This window comes from Misgurnus anguillicaudatus, chromosome 10 (genome assembly GCF_027580225.2).
Source record: "Misgurnus anguillicaudatus chromosome 10, ASM2758022v2, whole genome shotgun sequence".
In the NCBI taxonomy this organism is placed as follows: domain Eukaryota; kingdom Metazoa; phylum Chordata; class Actinopteri; order Cypriniformes; family Cobitidae; genus Misgurnus; species Misgurnus anguillicaudatus.
Genome location: NC_073346.2, coordinates 24,301,686 through 24,318,022, shown reverse-complemented (window position 1 = coordinate 24,318,022; position 16,337 = coordinate 24,301,686). Strand labels below are relative to the sequence as shown.

Below are 16,337 nucleotides of genomic sequence, written 5' to 3'. Positions count from 1 at the left end.
ATTATGGGTGGTTGCTAGGCTGTTTCAGTTGCATTCTGTGTGTGTTCTAAGTCGTCGCTAGGGTATTATGGGTGGTTGCTAGTAGGGCTGTGCAAAAAATCACCTGCGATTCTCATACGTGTTTCATCAGTAAAGCCGGTTCCTTGATAAGTATTAAATCGCCATCAGCTGCTTTCAGATGGAGCGGCATTTAGTACACAGAGCCGTATTTCACTGAGAAGCTAGGCAAAATCGAGTTCATAATTGAGGAAAATCAGCTCCGATAATCTATGCGATTTTGCCTAGCTTCTCAGTGAACTACGGCTCTGTGTAGTAAATGCTTTTTCATCTGAAATCTATGTAATAACTAGACTGTTGCTAGGGTATTGTGGGTGGTTGCTATGCTATTGCTCTGGTTTTCTGGGTGACTGCTAGACTGTTGCTAAGGTATAATGGGTGGTTGCTATGATGTTGCTCTGGCATTCTGTGAGGTTGCTTGGCAGTTGCTAGGGTATTACGGGTGGTTGCTAGGCTGTTGTTATGGCACTCTGGTTGGTTGCTATGCTATTGTTCTTGTTTTCTGGATGATTGCTAGACGTTTGCTAGGGTATAATGGGTGGTTGCTATACTGTTGCTAGGGTGTTTTGAGCGAATTTTAGGCAGTTGCTAGGGTTATACTGGTTGTTGCTAGGCTGTTGTTAAGATATTTTGTTGGATTGCTATGAAGTTAATGGGATAATAAGGGTGGTTGCTAGGCTGTTGCTGTGGCATTCTATGTCAGTGCTAGGCTGTTGCTGGGCTAGGGTATTTTAATTGGTTGCTAGGGTATTGTTATGGTTTTCTGGGTGATTGCGATGGTGTTGCTGTGGCATAATGGGTGATTATTTACCAGGGTATTTACGTGGTTTATAAAATTGCTAGTCTGTTAAAGGGGGGGGGGGGTTGACAGAAAACTGCTATGCGTTTAATAGGGTGTCTGTGAGTAAATGATAGGTAGTTGCTACAGTATTATGGATGGCTGTTAGTGTTACGAGTAGGTGGGTAGCTTGGGGATTGACAGAGCATTGCTATATAATCGATAAGGTATTTAAATTAGAGTGATCTAAAATGTCCAGCACATGCTGTATTTTTTATAGACCATTTGCAAGTAGATGTCACAGTTACGTCACTGCAAGCTGTGCGCGCAATGTCATGCCAGTAAAAATTAAATATACCCAAGTGAAACGAGCAAGATAACTCACTAGAAAATGTCTTGTTGTGCTGTTGAGTGTCAAAATAGGAATGTCAAAAAAAGATTTCCTTCATTTTTATAAAATACCGTCATCAAAGACACCATTTGAAGATAAACGTAGGTGTTTATGGTTGCAATAAGCCCTAAAAATGGACAGACTGGTGTGATGAAATCATCTGGAAATCAATTAATAATTAGAATAAAAATAATTAGAGATGTCCAAATGGGTCCACCCATAACACTGTAGTAACTGCCTATCATTCACTCAAAGACACCCTATTAAATGTATAGCAGTTCTCTGTCAACCACCCTGAACAGCCTAGCAATTTTATAAACCACCTAAAATACCCTAGAAAAGGACTACCAATCACCCAGAAAGCTATAGCAACACCATCGCAATCACCAAGAAAACCATAATAATATTCTTGCAACCAATTAAAATACCATAGCCTAACAACAACCTAGCAACCACATAGAATGCAACAGCCTAGCAACTACCCACAATATCCTAGCAACTTCATAGCAATCCACCATAATATTTTAGCATTAGCCTAGCAACCACACCAGATGCCACAGCAACAGCCTCACTCACTCAGAACAACATAGCAATAGTCTAGCAATCACCAAGAAAGCCAGAGCAATCAACCAACCAAAATGCCACAACAACAGCCAAGCAACCACCCATAATATCACAGCAATTGTCAGTGTAGCAATTAGCCAGGAAATCAGAGAAATAGCATAGCAACCCCAAATAACACTAGAGCAACAGCCTAGCAACCAATAGAACGCCAGAGCAACAGCCTCACAATTGCCCATAATATCCTAGCAATTGTCTAGCAATCACATAGAAAACCAAAGCTAAACCCTAGCAACCACTTAAAAACCTTAGCAAAAGCGTAGCACCACCCATAATACCCTAGCAATGACTTAAAACACACACAGAATGCAACTGAAACCGCCTAGCAACCACCCATAATATCCTAGCCACTTCATAGCAATCCACTATAATGTTTTAGCAATAGCCTAGCAACCACACCAAATGCCACAGCAACAGCCTAGCAACAACCAATAAAACCCTAGCAACTGCCTAGCAATCACTCAGAACAACATAGCAATAGTCTAGCAATCACCAAGAAAGCCAGAGCAATAGCTCAACCAACCAAAATGCCACAACAACAGCCAAGCAACCACCCATAATATAACAGCAATTGACTTGCAACCCTACGGAACACCAGAGCAACAGCCTAGCAACCACCCATAATACCCTAGCAACTTCCTAACAACCCCACAGAACACCAGAGCAACAGCCTAGCAACCACCCATAATACCCTAGCAACAGTATAGCAATTAGCCAGGAAATCAGAGAAATAGCATAGCAATCACACAGAATGCCACAACAACAGCCTAGCAACCACCCATAATAACATAGCAACTGCCTAGCAACCCCAAAGAACACCAGAGCAACAGCCTAGCAACCACATAGAATGCCAGAGCAACAGCCTCGCAATCATCCATAATATCCTAGTAATTGTCTAGCAATCAGATAGAAAACCATAGCTAAACCCTAGCAACCACTTAAAAACCTTAGTAAAAGCCTAGCAACCACCCATAATACCATAGCAATGACTTAAAACACACAAAGAATGCAACAGAAACAGCCTAGCAACCACCCATAATACCTTAGCAACGACTTAAAACACACAGATATAGATAAGATATAAAGTCAGAATTCTGAGATGCAAAGTCACAATTCTGAGATGCAAAGTCAGAATTCTGACTTTATATCTCAGAATTCTGACTTTATATCTCAGAATTCTGACTTTATATCTCAGAATTCTGACTTTATATCTCAGAATTCTGACTTTATATCTCAGAATTCTGACTTTATATCTCAGAATTCTGACTTTATATCTCAGAATTCTGACTTTGTATCTCAGAATTCTGACTTTATATCTCAGAATTCTGACTTTGTATCTCAGAATTCTGACTTTATATCTCAGAATTCTGACTTTGTATCTCAGAATTCTGACTTTGTATCTCAGAATTCTGACTTTGTATCTCAGAATTATGAATTTATATCTCAGAGTTCTGACTTTATATCTCAGAGTTCTGACTTTATATCTCAGAGTTCTGACTTTATATCTCAGAATTCTGACTTTATATCTCAGAATTCTGACTTTATATCTCAGAATTCTGACTTTATATCTCAGAATTCTGACTTTGTATCTCAGAATTCTGACTTTATATCTCAGAATTCTGACTTTGTATCTCAGAATTCTGACTTTGTATCTCAGAATTCTGACTTTGTATCTCAGAATTCTGACTTTATATCTCAGAATTCTGACTTTATATCTCAGAATTCTGACTTTGTATCTCAGAATTCTGACTTTATATCTCAGAATTCTGACTTTGTATCTCAGAATTCTGACTTTGTATCTCAGAATTCTGACTTTGTATGTCAGAATTCTGACTTTGTATCTCAGAATTCTGACTTTGTATCTCGGAGTTCTGACTTTCTATCTCGGAGTTTTGATATGCAGGGTCAGAGTTTTATTTTTATTTTTTTTTGCAACATGGCGGAAACGGGCTTCCATACAAACCAGATCTACGAGTGTGTCATTATACTATTCTGTAATCGCACGCGTTAACGCACACACGCAAATTAGATTCAGAAACCATCAGCGAATGTGTGTTTTTGTCAGGATTATGTGGGATCTGGTTCACGTGGATGCGTGCGTTAACGCATGTGCGTAGAGAATATTATAATGCAAGCAAAACGTTTTGACACAAATGCAACTTTATATTGATATCGTGAGACAGCATTTGAAATGCAAGCACCTGCTTCTCTTAATTTCTTCTAAAATGCTGCCTGTCTCTGCCCATTCCTTCTATCCATGCCCAGCGCCACTTATTTAAGTGCTTTATCAATTAGGTCATATATTTCCTGTTCTTTATAAACTTACTTTCCATCCTGCGGACTACGTTTCCTTGCTACGTGACATCTCCGGTCTCCGCTCGGTACCTGCAGCTGGATCTCTCAACCACACTTAAAGACCCGCCCCATTCTACTTCTGATTGGCTAGTTTAGTTTGGTTGAGAGAAAAAGATGTGTTCCTCTCATCCTATTTGTGGGTGAACGCATGAACGCGAAATGATATTAATATAATATTATATATATTTTTTTTTAATTCGCAGCCAACGCCGCCCGCCGGAGATCCGGCACGGTGCCTGAAAACTTTAAACCATGCGAAAAAGCTATTTTGGGCCATTTTACACCAATTAACATGCTAAGTATCTGTACACGTTTTTATCTATTTACCAACATTAACTTACACTAGTCAAAGACGACTTCTCTTTCTGCTCACGTGTCTAACAGCTCGGTGTCTAACACTGCATAGCTAGCAAAAATGTGCGTGTGGCTCCTGATTAACGTTAACTTACCAATCAAGTTGTCTTAAATCAATACACAAACAAAACAAGCCTATTTTTTACATGAAAGAAAGAACAAATCGGGGTATACTTACTATAAAAATACATCTGTAGTCGTTCAAATAAGAGCTCGTTCGTCTTCTTTTTTCTCCCATCAGCAACTCGTGTAGCGATCTCGTCCTCTCATGCAGAAAATGGCGCTGGCGCGTCTTGTTCAAATTCGTTAAAGTAGTACGTCATTATGACGTAGAGATTCTGGCACATGCGCATGAGGCAAAAAATTGAAACAACCTATGTTTTGTTGTTATATGAACACCTTATTTAAAGTTTTAAATTTCCCTTTAAGTTGAGGTTGTTATAACTCATCCTAGTGCGTAGTGAGACACTGCAAGTTGACAGGACATGATTTTACTTGTCCACCTGACTAAAACTCAGAATCATTTTTTACAGTGTATGGCATTGCTTTGAAAATTTTTTTGTAGTACCCATCTTTTTAGGAGTGTAAACATGCTTTTTAAAAGCAATAAATAAACTATTTTTTGTTTCTTACCTTTTTACTGTATAGTCTAACACATACACTACAAAGAACCTTTTGTACCACTTTTGTGCGACAAAAAGGTTCTTGGGGTGTTAAAGGTTTTTTTATTGGACCATTCAGGCCAACAAAGAACCTTTTAAATGAATACTCTGTTTTCTTCAGTCGAGAAGAAATTAAGTTTTTTGAGGAAAACATTCCAGGATTTTTCTCAATTTAATAGACTTTATTGGACCCCAACAGTTTACAGTTTCAATGTAGTTTCAAAGGGCTTTAAACGATCCCATATGAGGCATAAGGGTCTTATCTAGCAAAACGATAATTTTCGTCAAGAAAGAAAATACTTTTAAACCACAACTTCTCGTCTTCCTTTGGTCCTGTGACGTGCCAGCGTGACCTTACGTAATGCGTCATCACGTCAAAAGGTCGCGGATGACGTATGCGAAATTACCGCCCCAGTGTTTACAAGTGTGGAGAAAGAGGACCGTTCCAACGTTGTATGTGGAATGATACTAATTAATGTCTTTTGTGTCAGTTTATTGTTTAAAATGGTCCACAAATGTGAGTTTCATATGTAACGCATGACCTTTCGATTTGCTTACGCAATTACATGAGGTCGCGCTAGCGAAGTTGTGGTTTAAAAGTGGATACTTTTTATTTTTCTTGCCAAAAATGACAATCTTTTCGCTAGAAAAGACCTTTATGCCTCATTTGGGATGGTTTAGAGCCCTTTGAAACTGTGTTGAAATTGCAATTTTAAACTGCATTGAAACTGTAAACTGTTGGGGTCCAATAAAGTCTATTAAAATGAGAAAAATCCTTCAATGTTTTCTTTAAAAAACAAAGAAAGACATCAACATTTTGGATGACATGTGAATAGTTTAGTAAAATGTTTACTTTTCTCAAGCTTAGATAGACATTTTACTTCAATTGGCCTCTTACACACTTTCACTGTGAGAAAAAAATGTGAGATTTGATACCATCATGTACCTTTGAGGTACTAATATGGACTCTTTGGTAAAATATGTACCTCTGAAATACTAATATAAACTCCTTAGGTGCAAATATGTAATTTTTAAAAGGGTACTGCCCCAGTGACAGCTAAGGAGGACCACCTTGGTCCACAAAACCATAGATTTGCTCATAGATTTTTTTTTTAATGGCAAAAATGTTATATTATGTAAAGATCGAGTTCAATGAAGATATTTTGTAAATTTCCTACTTTAAATATATTATATAAATTGTATTTATCATTGGTAATGTGTGTTGCTAAGAACTTCATTTGGACAATTTTAAAGGCAATTTTCCTCAATATTTCGATTTTTGAACTTTTTAAAAGTTCTAACTTGGCCATATGTCCTATCCTTACAATCAATGGAATGCTTATTTATTCATAAATCTTAATTAAAAAATCTTTTAAAAATGTACCCTAATAAATGTTTTTTTTTTTAGTTCAGGGTCACATTTTTTACCATTTTTTTCTGACAATGTATCTAGGCATGTGGTTGTAGGACAGAGATCAGCAGATCTGAGATAGACTGTTGTCTACAGGGTCCTCCAATCTGGGCCAGAGTTTTCTCAGCAGTAGGGTGAAGAGTAATTAAAACTGAAAGAACCAGAGCTCCAGTGCAATGTGTCCTAAAGAGTCTCCATTAACAAACTCAATGAAGATCCCAGGCTGCCTGAACCAACACACAGAATAAGTGTATATTAATCCCCATTACCCTATATCACTATTTGGTCACGGACTTTGTGGTGGGTCGCCAAGCAGGTGTGGGCCATTTAATGATGATGGGAACAAATTAAAGAGACCTTCAAAATTGGGTGACCCATTTTCTCCTTAAATCAAACCGCAATACAAGGGTCCAAGTGCCAAAGCAAGACTGTGTGTGCCAGTGCTGGCCAGACTGGCTCTATTATTTTAGCATTGTGTATTTAGACTCACGTTGCCTGGCATCAGATGAGGCTCCACGTGAGGGCTTGGCTGCTTGTGGCATGACAGGTCGTGCGGGCATGCAAACCAGACTTTAATTAGATTCCCAAATACAAAATGTCCTTCTCATTTAAATCAATTTGTCTGTCACATATTGTAAAATGAAATAGCATAGTTAAACCTTGAATTCAGGCTGTAGATGAGAACTTGTGAACTCTTCAAATGGTACCAAAGAACTATACTGTACTGACTGATAGAAGGAAGTATTTCTATTGGATGGACCCCTTTTACAGGTGGGCCACCTGAAGATGTTAATGAAGCACCAAAATGAACCAAATTAAGTAAATACATTTTAAAATAGACCCAAAAAGAGAGAACGCGGCAACAGAATGAGATTATTTATGATGGAAGGTCTCAAAGAATGCAGGGCTGTCTCATTTGTTTTTGTGATGATGTTTAATTAAGCTTAGCAATGTTGCTCACAATACCAGTTTTCACCTCAATTGCAATTTCTTTGTTGATTTACTACAGAGCTGAAAGCGTGTGAATAGTCATTGTTTCCACTTGATCAAGCTGTTTCCAGGCCACTTAATTCAGTTTCAGCAATACAAATGTGACCAAAATTGAGATTAGGAGCATCAAAGTTTGATTTCAGTCACTGATTTATTTTTTTAATTTTACTTTATTTTTATTTAGTCAATATTAAAGATATTAAAAGCAATAATTAAGCCAAATATCAAAATTACTCCATGATGTACTCACCATCAAGCAATCCGAAATACGTGTCCATCAATCTTTCAGACGAACACATTTGGAGTTATTTGAGAAAGTCCTTGCTTTTCCAAGCTTATATGAGAAAGTATGGAACCCCAAAAAAAGTGCATCCATCCTTCACAAAAGTAATCCACATGGCTTCAAGGGGTTAATAAAGGTCTTTTAATATCAAAAATAAATATAGATGTGATATTGTTAAAAAAATCTACATTTTAAACTTTATAAACTATAATAACTAGCTTTAGGTTACAGTGCCATCTTAAGGGGGTCGCACATCGGACGCGTAGCTCAGTGCCGAGCAGTGCCACAGCGTTCTAAAAAAATCAAACACATTGTTTTCTATGAGTATACGCACACCGGCGCCTGTACGCGGGGCCCAGCTACGACTCAGGAAGTTGCTCAAATCCCAAAACATCATATTTGTCCCAAATCATTAACAATTAACATTGGCTGCTAACGTATATTTTGCATTTTGAAGTAAACGCTATCTGACAAAGCTTGCGCTTTTTAATGTGCACTTCTGGTGTACGATACCTCCAAATTGTCCTAGACACGACGCTGAGCTGCACGTCCGGTGTGCGATTACCTTTAGACTCACATGATTAACAAAAGTCACTGCGCAACGTAACCATGGCAACCAACGCTCACCACGCTAAAACTTTTGTGAGTCCAAGATGGCATCGTTACCGAAAGCTAGTTATTATAGTTTATAAAGTTTGAAATCTGGATATTTTTCTTCGAAATCGCATTGATTACCCGCAGAAGACCTTTATTAACCCATGGAACCGTGTGGATCACCTAAAATGCACTTTTTTGGGTCAGAAGTTGTTCTCTGATCCCTGTTTTTTTTAGCGTGGAAGAGCCAGGACATTTACTAAAATAACTCCAAATGTGATAGTCTGAAAGATGATGGACATGTGTATCTCAAATTGCTTGAGGTGAGTAAATAAAGGGGTAAATTTGATATTTTGCTGGAGTAACCCTTTTTAGGTTACATTTTTACAGAATGTTCTTTACATTATGATTTTATGGATAATTTTATGTAGGAAACAGTACATCATTCAAAAGCTGGGTTTTCACAGACTGTCACAATTTGAACTAAATTAAATCTTGACATATTATTTAGTCAGGAAAAAATGACCAAAATGAACACATTTGTACATAAATAGTTCCTATAAGTGTCTCAAATGTTGTTTACCAAATGTATACATATCTGTTCCTAAATGAAATGCATTAGGACATTTTTAAAGGGTACTATTCCAATAGCTTGGGACGATTTTTTCTGAGAGTGTTTTTCAATCGTTTGTCTTGAAAAAGTGCTACCATCATGTCTTTTTATTAATTATTGTTTTAATGCCATTTGGCAAGATTATGTTTGGGTGTTTAATTGCCACTTGTGTCCTGATAAAGTGTTTATCTCATGCTCAGGTGGGTCTAACACAGTTGATGGATATGGTTGCGTCCCTGCTGCAGCTGCTTCTGATGTTTTACACATCTCGAGTGCTTCATGCGGAGGAACTGCGCTCTGTGCTCATGGCTCGGCTCACATCAGGTTTGCAGGCACTGAAGGGTCTGCCTCCGGTACACCAGATTCGGGCTCTGCCTTCTCAGGTACGCGGCATCATGGACGACTTGTTGGAACTGGGACAGATCCTCATACAGCTACTCATCAACACCACCCCGCTCTATGACCTGGTGAGAACACATATACAGGTGCAAAAAAGATTTTTGTCCTAAACACAAACTTGCTGTCAAACCTATTTGTAGAGAACTCTAGAATCTGGTACTTAAAGGTACTTGGTACTAGAGTCCTGTTATGAAGCACACCATGCACCCTAGAACCAATAGTATGAAAGCTTTTGGCTTTTTGTGTGTTCATCACTTTTGTGTGTTCATCATTTTTCTTCCTATTTAAGTATTTTTTCCTGTGATTTCTTTGCAAAACACATAAATCTGTTTATATGGAGTTCATGGTTGACTTAGCTAAATGTGTCACTCTGTGTTCCCATCAAAATTACTGAAGGATATATATAATTGTTTCTTGCTTTAATGTTCTGTCCTAGGTTATTTTCTGTTTTTGTTCCAGTGTGTCTTGTCAGTATAGGACAAATTGCTTTTGCACAGCTCCCATTTATATCTTAAATTAAGATTGGGAGGGTGCATCGTGTTTTCATGAGATTTATATAAAATCTAAATTAAACTTGAATTAAATTAAACAGTGACAAATAAGAATTAAATTGGAATAATGAAGGATTTTGACACCTGTGCTATATGCATGAATGTTGTTATGAAATACCAAGTGTCATTTATATTAAAGATAGCACAAATACATATTTATTAAATAAATAAAAAAACAAATATGCACAATATAATATTTAAAAGCATTTACATGTGTCTTAAGTGTTATGCCAGGACTAGGTCTTTAGCTCCCCTAAACATTTTTTGGAATCCATTCAGCTGATCTCAGTGTCTGGCGGTACCACTTTTAGCATAGTTTAGCATAATCTATTGAATCGGATTAGACCATTAGCATAAAAAATAACCAAAGAGTTTCGATATTTTTCCTATTTAAACCTTGACTCTTCTGTACATCGTGTACTAAGACCGACGTAAAATTAAAAGTTGTGATTATCTAGGCCAATATGGCTAGGAACTATAGGCTACTCTCATTCTGGCGTAATAAGGACTTTGCTGCTGTAAAATGGCTGCAGCAGGCGTAGTTATATTACGCAGCGCCTGAAAATAGTCCCCTTAGTAACTTTCAATAGCAGGGGACTATTTTTGGGCACTGTGTAATACCGCTAAGTGCCCGTCGGACTTAGTACACGATGTAACTACAGAGGAGTCGGGTTTTGAGTGGGAGGGATGTCGAAACTCTTTGGTTATTTTTGAGTGCGATGCTAATGGTCTAATCAGATTCAATGGATTATGCTAAGCTATGCTAAAAGTGCCAACACCAGACCCGGAGATCAGCTGAATGGATTCCAAAACAGTAAAAATCAAATGTTTAACTCTAGGTGAGCTGGAAAATGAGTATAGCTATATTTTCAAAAAAGTGGACATTTAAGTAGTTTTTACAAACATACCTTACATAAACAATACTGGTGTGCATCTTGAGACAAATGGTACTGATATATGTAAGACATTGCAGGGCAGGATGTTATTAAATAAAGGCAACTTAAACATGCATTTTAATCTGGGACAAGGATAAGCCCTGTCCGGCCTATAAATGTTTTGGGGACCAGTGTTTCTAGACCTTAGTATCACTTTAAAACATTTAATCTCATCAGCAAAATAAAAATCAGAGTATTGGTTTTGTTTTCTACTCTTTCAGATAAAACGGGTTTCTGATCTCGATGCAACAAACAACCCAAGTCCAGATGAACTTCCCGAAAGTTCATCCAGCCGCGCTTCTGCAAACAGCCTCTTTCTCAAGGCCATGGATGGTCGTCCACGTCGCCGCAGAAGCCTTTATGCCCGTTCGCGTCGTGGGTCTGCAGGTGGGCCTTCAACCAGCCCAGTTTCATCTCCGATTCCTCCTGCAGCCCCAGCTAATGACCGTAAGCTAGATGCCCAGCTTTCAGGCCCTCCAGAATGTGACACATTGCCCACTACGGATATGATCCATCGTCGTTCCTCAGCTACTGAGGTTCTGATGGTTCCCATTATGCAGTTAGTAACACAAAGCCAACGAGCATTTGAGTTTCTGAGCGCTGGCTCTTCATCTGAAGATCAGGTCACACCTGTGGTGGAAACCACAGAACATTAAATTTTACTCTTTTCAAATGTAACACTTAGGGGTGGTTTCCCAGACAGGGATTAGCTTAAGCCAGGACTAGGCCTTAGTTTAATTGGGTAATATAACTAGTTTTAACAAACATGCCTTACTTGTGTGAATTTTAAGGCAAACAAACGGCACTGATGTATTTTAAGATATGTCAGTGCAAGTTATTTTCAGTTTGGACAGCTCTTATATTTATTTTAGTCTAGGACTAGTCTAATCCCTGTCCGCGAAACCACCCCTTAATCTTTATAATTGTCAGCTACAGAAAATTTAACAAACAACGAACAATAACTCTGGAGACTTCTTTAATAAATCTGAAAAAAAAACTGTTTAGTCGAGGCAGTGCTTCAAGAATTAGGTTGATATTTATATAAAAATAATTTGAATAGTAAACCGTTTCTCAAAACATATATGTATTTTTAAATATTATCATGTAACTCAGTTTAGACCAAATAAAACATTTCTATATTTATTTAGCTTCACCTAACCTTAATATACCTTAAGCATTGTTTTGATTATACACTGTTGTTATGAAATGGCTGATAGTTAAGACAAAAAGGCAAAGAGGGAAAGAGAGCGGGAAAGAGAGCGAGATAGAGAGAGAGGCGGAGGATGGCGCGAGATCGAAATCAACTGTTTAAAACTCTATATCAGAAAAAATTGGCAAGGATTAAACCCTACTTTACTTGGACAATAACAAAAATATCTCTTTAATTCTTTAAGGGCTATTTTATATTGTAATGCTGATGTTTATACAATATTTTTTTATTTTAAAGGGGAAGTCAAGGTAAACTATATGGCAAAAAATGTCTAATATAATTTAAAATATATTTCAAAATATACAAAAAATGGCCAAAAACGATATTACCAAAAATATGCAAAGTTTTTGTCAAATCAACATATATTTTTGTTACTTTAACTTAAAAAATTAAGTTAAACAATTTCAACTTGATTTTATAAGTTATGGCAACTTTTCACCGGCAAAATTTAAAATAGTAGGTTAAATTGACTTGCAAAACCAAGTTGTTTTAACTTCATGCTGCATTTTTTACAGTGTGTGCTGAAGTATATTTTGAAATATGTTTACAAAAATTTTCACCAATATATTTTGGCCATTCAGTGGGTTTTAAAATTAGAAATGCATTTGTTGCCCCTGGAATTTTGAACATTTTGAAATGCAGGTTAATTTATGAGGGTTAACACTAAATATATTTTCAAATTAAAAAATATATTTAATTAAGCTTCACTTAAAATGTATTTAGCATATATTTAATACTTATTTTTTGGCCAGATAATTTTTTGCCGTATGGTTATTTAGTCTGGCAAGATTGCAGGTGTTTAAATACTCTACTAAACAACATATAAATCATAGTGGAACTGAATGAGTAATGAAAGTAAACTAATAGCGAGAAGGACAGAATTTCAATTATAATTTGAATGTTTGTTCTGCTGCTTTGTGCATAGCTAAATTGCTATTTAGATGTCCAAGTTTGTTTTTCTTTACTGTTTGTTAGTATCCTGTAGTGCTTTTCTAGTGCAAGTTTAAATCAAAACTTAATAAAACATTTGCTAAAATGCTAATGTTGTTTTTTATATTTTTCCCCACCAAGTAAATGAGTAATTCACAAAAAATGTCCAAGTAACAACATGTATCCTTTATTGAAATTGACAATTTTAAATTGACACAAATTATACAATCAATATACAGTAAACAAGGTAAGCCTACATTTTCATATAAGAGAAAGATTACAGTCTGTAATATAGTGTGGTATGTACTGAATTAGTTAGTACTGTAACAGCAGTTGAGTTATAGCTGCAGTCAATAACACTGTGTCTCCATCTTCTTGTTATGGATTGCAATTGAAATAAACATACAATATATTTACATTTTATTACACATCTGGACACTTTGATGGGAAAATAAAGGGGCCCATATCTGGAACAGAGTCATGAATTCAGATTTGTTTAGTGCAAAAGTATAATTTTTTATGAAATGGCCAGGTTGGGCTGTTTCTTCTCCAACAAACCAGATGACAGACTTGGACCCAGATTTACTTATCTTCCATAATTCCCTTATTGCCTTGCTTCAACGACCTTAAATTACTTTTCTTTACCATAAACATTTCTGCATTTGGCAGATGCTTTTATCCAAAGCGACTTACATTGCATTCAAACAATACTTTTCTATCAGAATGTGTGGTTCTAGAATCGAACCCATGATCTTTGCGTTGCTAACGCAATTCTCCACCAGTCCTCTACCAGGAACACAATCCTGGACCCTGAACTTCTAACAGTGTTGTTCTTTTCCAATCACAGCCCCTGTAGTTTAACTGGGCAGCCCTAAAACCAGTCAGCACTAGTCCTTTTCAACTAGGCTACTTGGCTATCAAGAACGACTGTATCCGACTAACATCATCGTCATCATCATCTCAAACTCAGTTCGCTATTCCTTTTTCTTTCCAAAAACGGCGGACACACTTCTGACTATGCCCTTAATCCCCACCATTCCCTTTTTCAGTGCCCTGGACTCCCTGATTAATTCCAATATTTCGTGAAAGACCAGCAGCACGCCGTGGTACGTCTCGGCCGCGGAGATCTCGAAGAAACCACAGTCCTCGGACAGCGCGAACAGCCGACCCTCCTCACTCGACACGACTCTTTGATGCTGCAGGTCTCGCTTGTTCCCCACGATAATGATCGGAGCCGACGCCGAGAGCTTTCTGGTCTTGCGGAGGAGCTGCACCTGCTGCTGGACCACCTCGAAGCTGGAGCGATCGCAGATGCTATAGACGAGGATCACACCGTCCGCCCATTGAAGCTGCTTGTCGCTAAAAGATTCAGTCGTTTTGCTGCTCTAAAAAAACAATATTTAAAAGGGTCACACGTGAGGGCAAGTGTTTTGGTCTGCTTCATTCAGCGCTGCGCGAGACCGATCAACGCATGAAATCAAAGTACCGCGAGAACTATTCCAAAGCACAGCTTTGGGATCGCTCTCGCGGTATATTGATGTCATATGCCGATCGGTCTGCGCAGCACCGTTGAAGTCCACACACTGAGAGAGAAAAAATCACAGCACAGAGAGCATCATACCTGTGGATACAGTGAGTCCCAAATATTTAAGGATATGTCTCGTCCGTCAACTTTATCGAAATGACTGTATATTGATTCTAAAAAAGAAAACAGTGGAATTAAAGACTGCTCAGGCTTTGTCTACAAATACATGACAGAGTAAATTAATACATTTAACGTTACGTACCAATATCTCCATATTCCCCGATGAATCTTTTCGTGATTAAACGCACGGTAAGCGCTGCAAATGAATACATCATGATTCATGAATAATAAGCCACTTTGTAAAATTAAACATGTAATATCATCAAGGAATTTTTTTTTTTGTGCAGATAAGTTATTCATGCTTACCTGACTTTCCAACATTTTCCGCTCCAAGTAGGAGAACATTCGCATCCACTTTGCTCTGGTTTCCATCCATCGCTTTGCTGTTCAGCTGAGGACTCGGTTTGACCAGGACAACCATTTCACCAATAACAACTTTAAACAACCCGTGTTTTTGAAATGCTCACCGTTTGTTACCGCAGCTATATATGTATAAAAGAGCAGTGGGTGGAGCTTAGCTTATGTAAATTGAGTCGACTTTAGGCCAATCAGAAGATAATGCGTATTACACAATCCACAACAACAAACAGCGCCAAAGTTTTTTTTCTAAACATTTACTCCGATGCCTCTCGTGCCACAGCATAACGTCCCTTTTTTTCTGCATTCGTAGTCTTAATATCTACCTTATTTGTAGTAAAACCAAGGTCTCACCACAGTAATTACATTATTACTATTATGTGAAATAAATTGTAATCAATCTGCCAATAAACTTCTTTTATTTACTCTAATAAACTTGAAAAATAGTGTAGAGCAACTTTAGTTTTTACTATACTGTAGTAAACTGTACATTTCTTGATATTAAAGTGTTTTAACGTTACGTATAGTAAATATTATCGTATACTACAGTTTATCAATTCACTCTAGTTAATACTAAATAATACTGTAGTATTCATTAACAGTAAAGTAATGACTATCTTACAGTAGTGTACACTTTACTTGATTTAAAAGATTTATACTACAGTTTACTGTAGTAAAATAAGTATACACCTTTTCTTAATGCGTGAAACCATGGTTAATCTTATACATATAATCTGATACACAACATGTTAGCATTTACAAAAGCTTTAAATAAATAAGGAGCTATAACCTATGTGGAGCTATAACCTATGTCTTGTCATCAATATATTTTACTATTATTTTATAGGACGTGCTTTTAATTTAATATTATATAAGATGTGAGGGTTGTGCTTTTATTTTAATATTTTATAAGATGTGAGTGTTTACTTTGCCAACTGCAGGGGCATGGTTGTAAAACTCACTACGGGCGCCCTCTGCTGGTGCTTCTATGAAGCGACGTCACTTCACCAATCAGCCAAAACATTATGACCACCTGCCTAATATTGTGTAGGTTCCCCTTTTGCATACACTTTTTTCAGTAGTTTCAGATACAGTAGCTCATCTGTTGGATCGGACCACACGAGCCAGCCTTCGCACCCCACATACAACAGTGAGCCTTGGCTGCCCATGACCCTGTCTCTGGTTCAAAGTCGCTCAGATC

The 16,337-nt window shown here is 37.4% G+C and overlaps 2 protein-coding genes across 2 annotated transcripts in view; one reads left to right on the top strand and one right to left on the bottom strand.

Annotated features, from left to right (window-relative positions):
- plin6 (perilipin 6) overlaps positions 1-13,236 on the top strand; it is a 31,795-nt gene extending 18,559 nt beyond the window's left edge. The window contains exons 7-8 of the mRNA XM_055210215.2: positions 9,310-9,576; positions 11,216-13,236. Coding sequence (XP_055066190.2) covers positions 9,310-9,576; positions 11,216-11,650 — 702 coding nt within the window. The 3' untranslated portion in view covers positions 11,651-13,236. The remainder of the gene's footprint in view (positions 1-9,309; positions 9,577-11,215) is intronic.
- A 63-nt stretch (positions 13,237-13,299) lies between these two features.
- Positions 13,300-15,252, bottom strand: LOC129448110 (ras-related and estrogen-regulated growth inhibitor-like protein). Its single transcript, XM_055210224.2, has 4 exons — positions 15,086-15,252; positions 14,922-14,975; positions 14,756-14,832; positions 13,300-14,519 (listed from the first exon to the last, which is right to left on the bottom strand). The coding sequence occupies exons 1-4, from the start codon at positions 15,198-15,200 to the stop codon at positions 14,109-14,111; spliced, it is 657 nt and encodes a 218-aa protein (XP_055066199.2). The 5' UTR covers positions 15,201-15,252; the 3' UTR covers positions 13,300-14,108.
- Between the last annotated feature and the right edge of the window lie 1,085 nt (positions 15,253-16,337).

Bases quoted from the DNA above. Each gene is read 5' to 3' on its own strand.
- LOC129448110 (XM_055210224.2), bottom strand. From the start codon at position 15,200: ATGGTTGTCCTGGTCAAACCGAGTCCTCAGCTGAACAGCAAAGCGATG. The intron at 14,833-14,921 runs GTACGTAACGTT...TTTCTTTTTTAG, and splicing joins CGGGGAATATGGAGATATTG to AATCAATATACAGTCATTTC. The intron at 14,520-14,755 runs GTATGATGCTCT...TTGTTTTTTTAG, and splicing joins GGGACTCACTGTATCCACAG to AGCAGCAAAACGACTGAATC.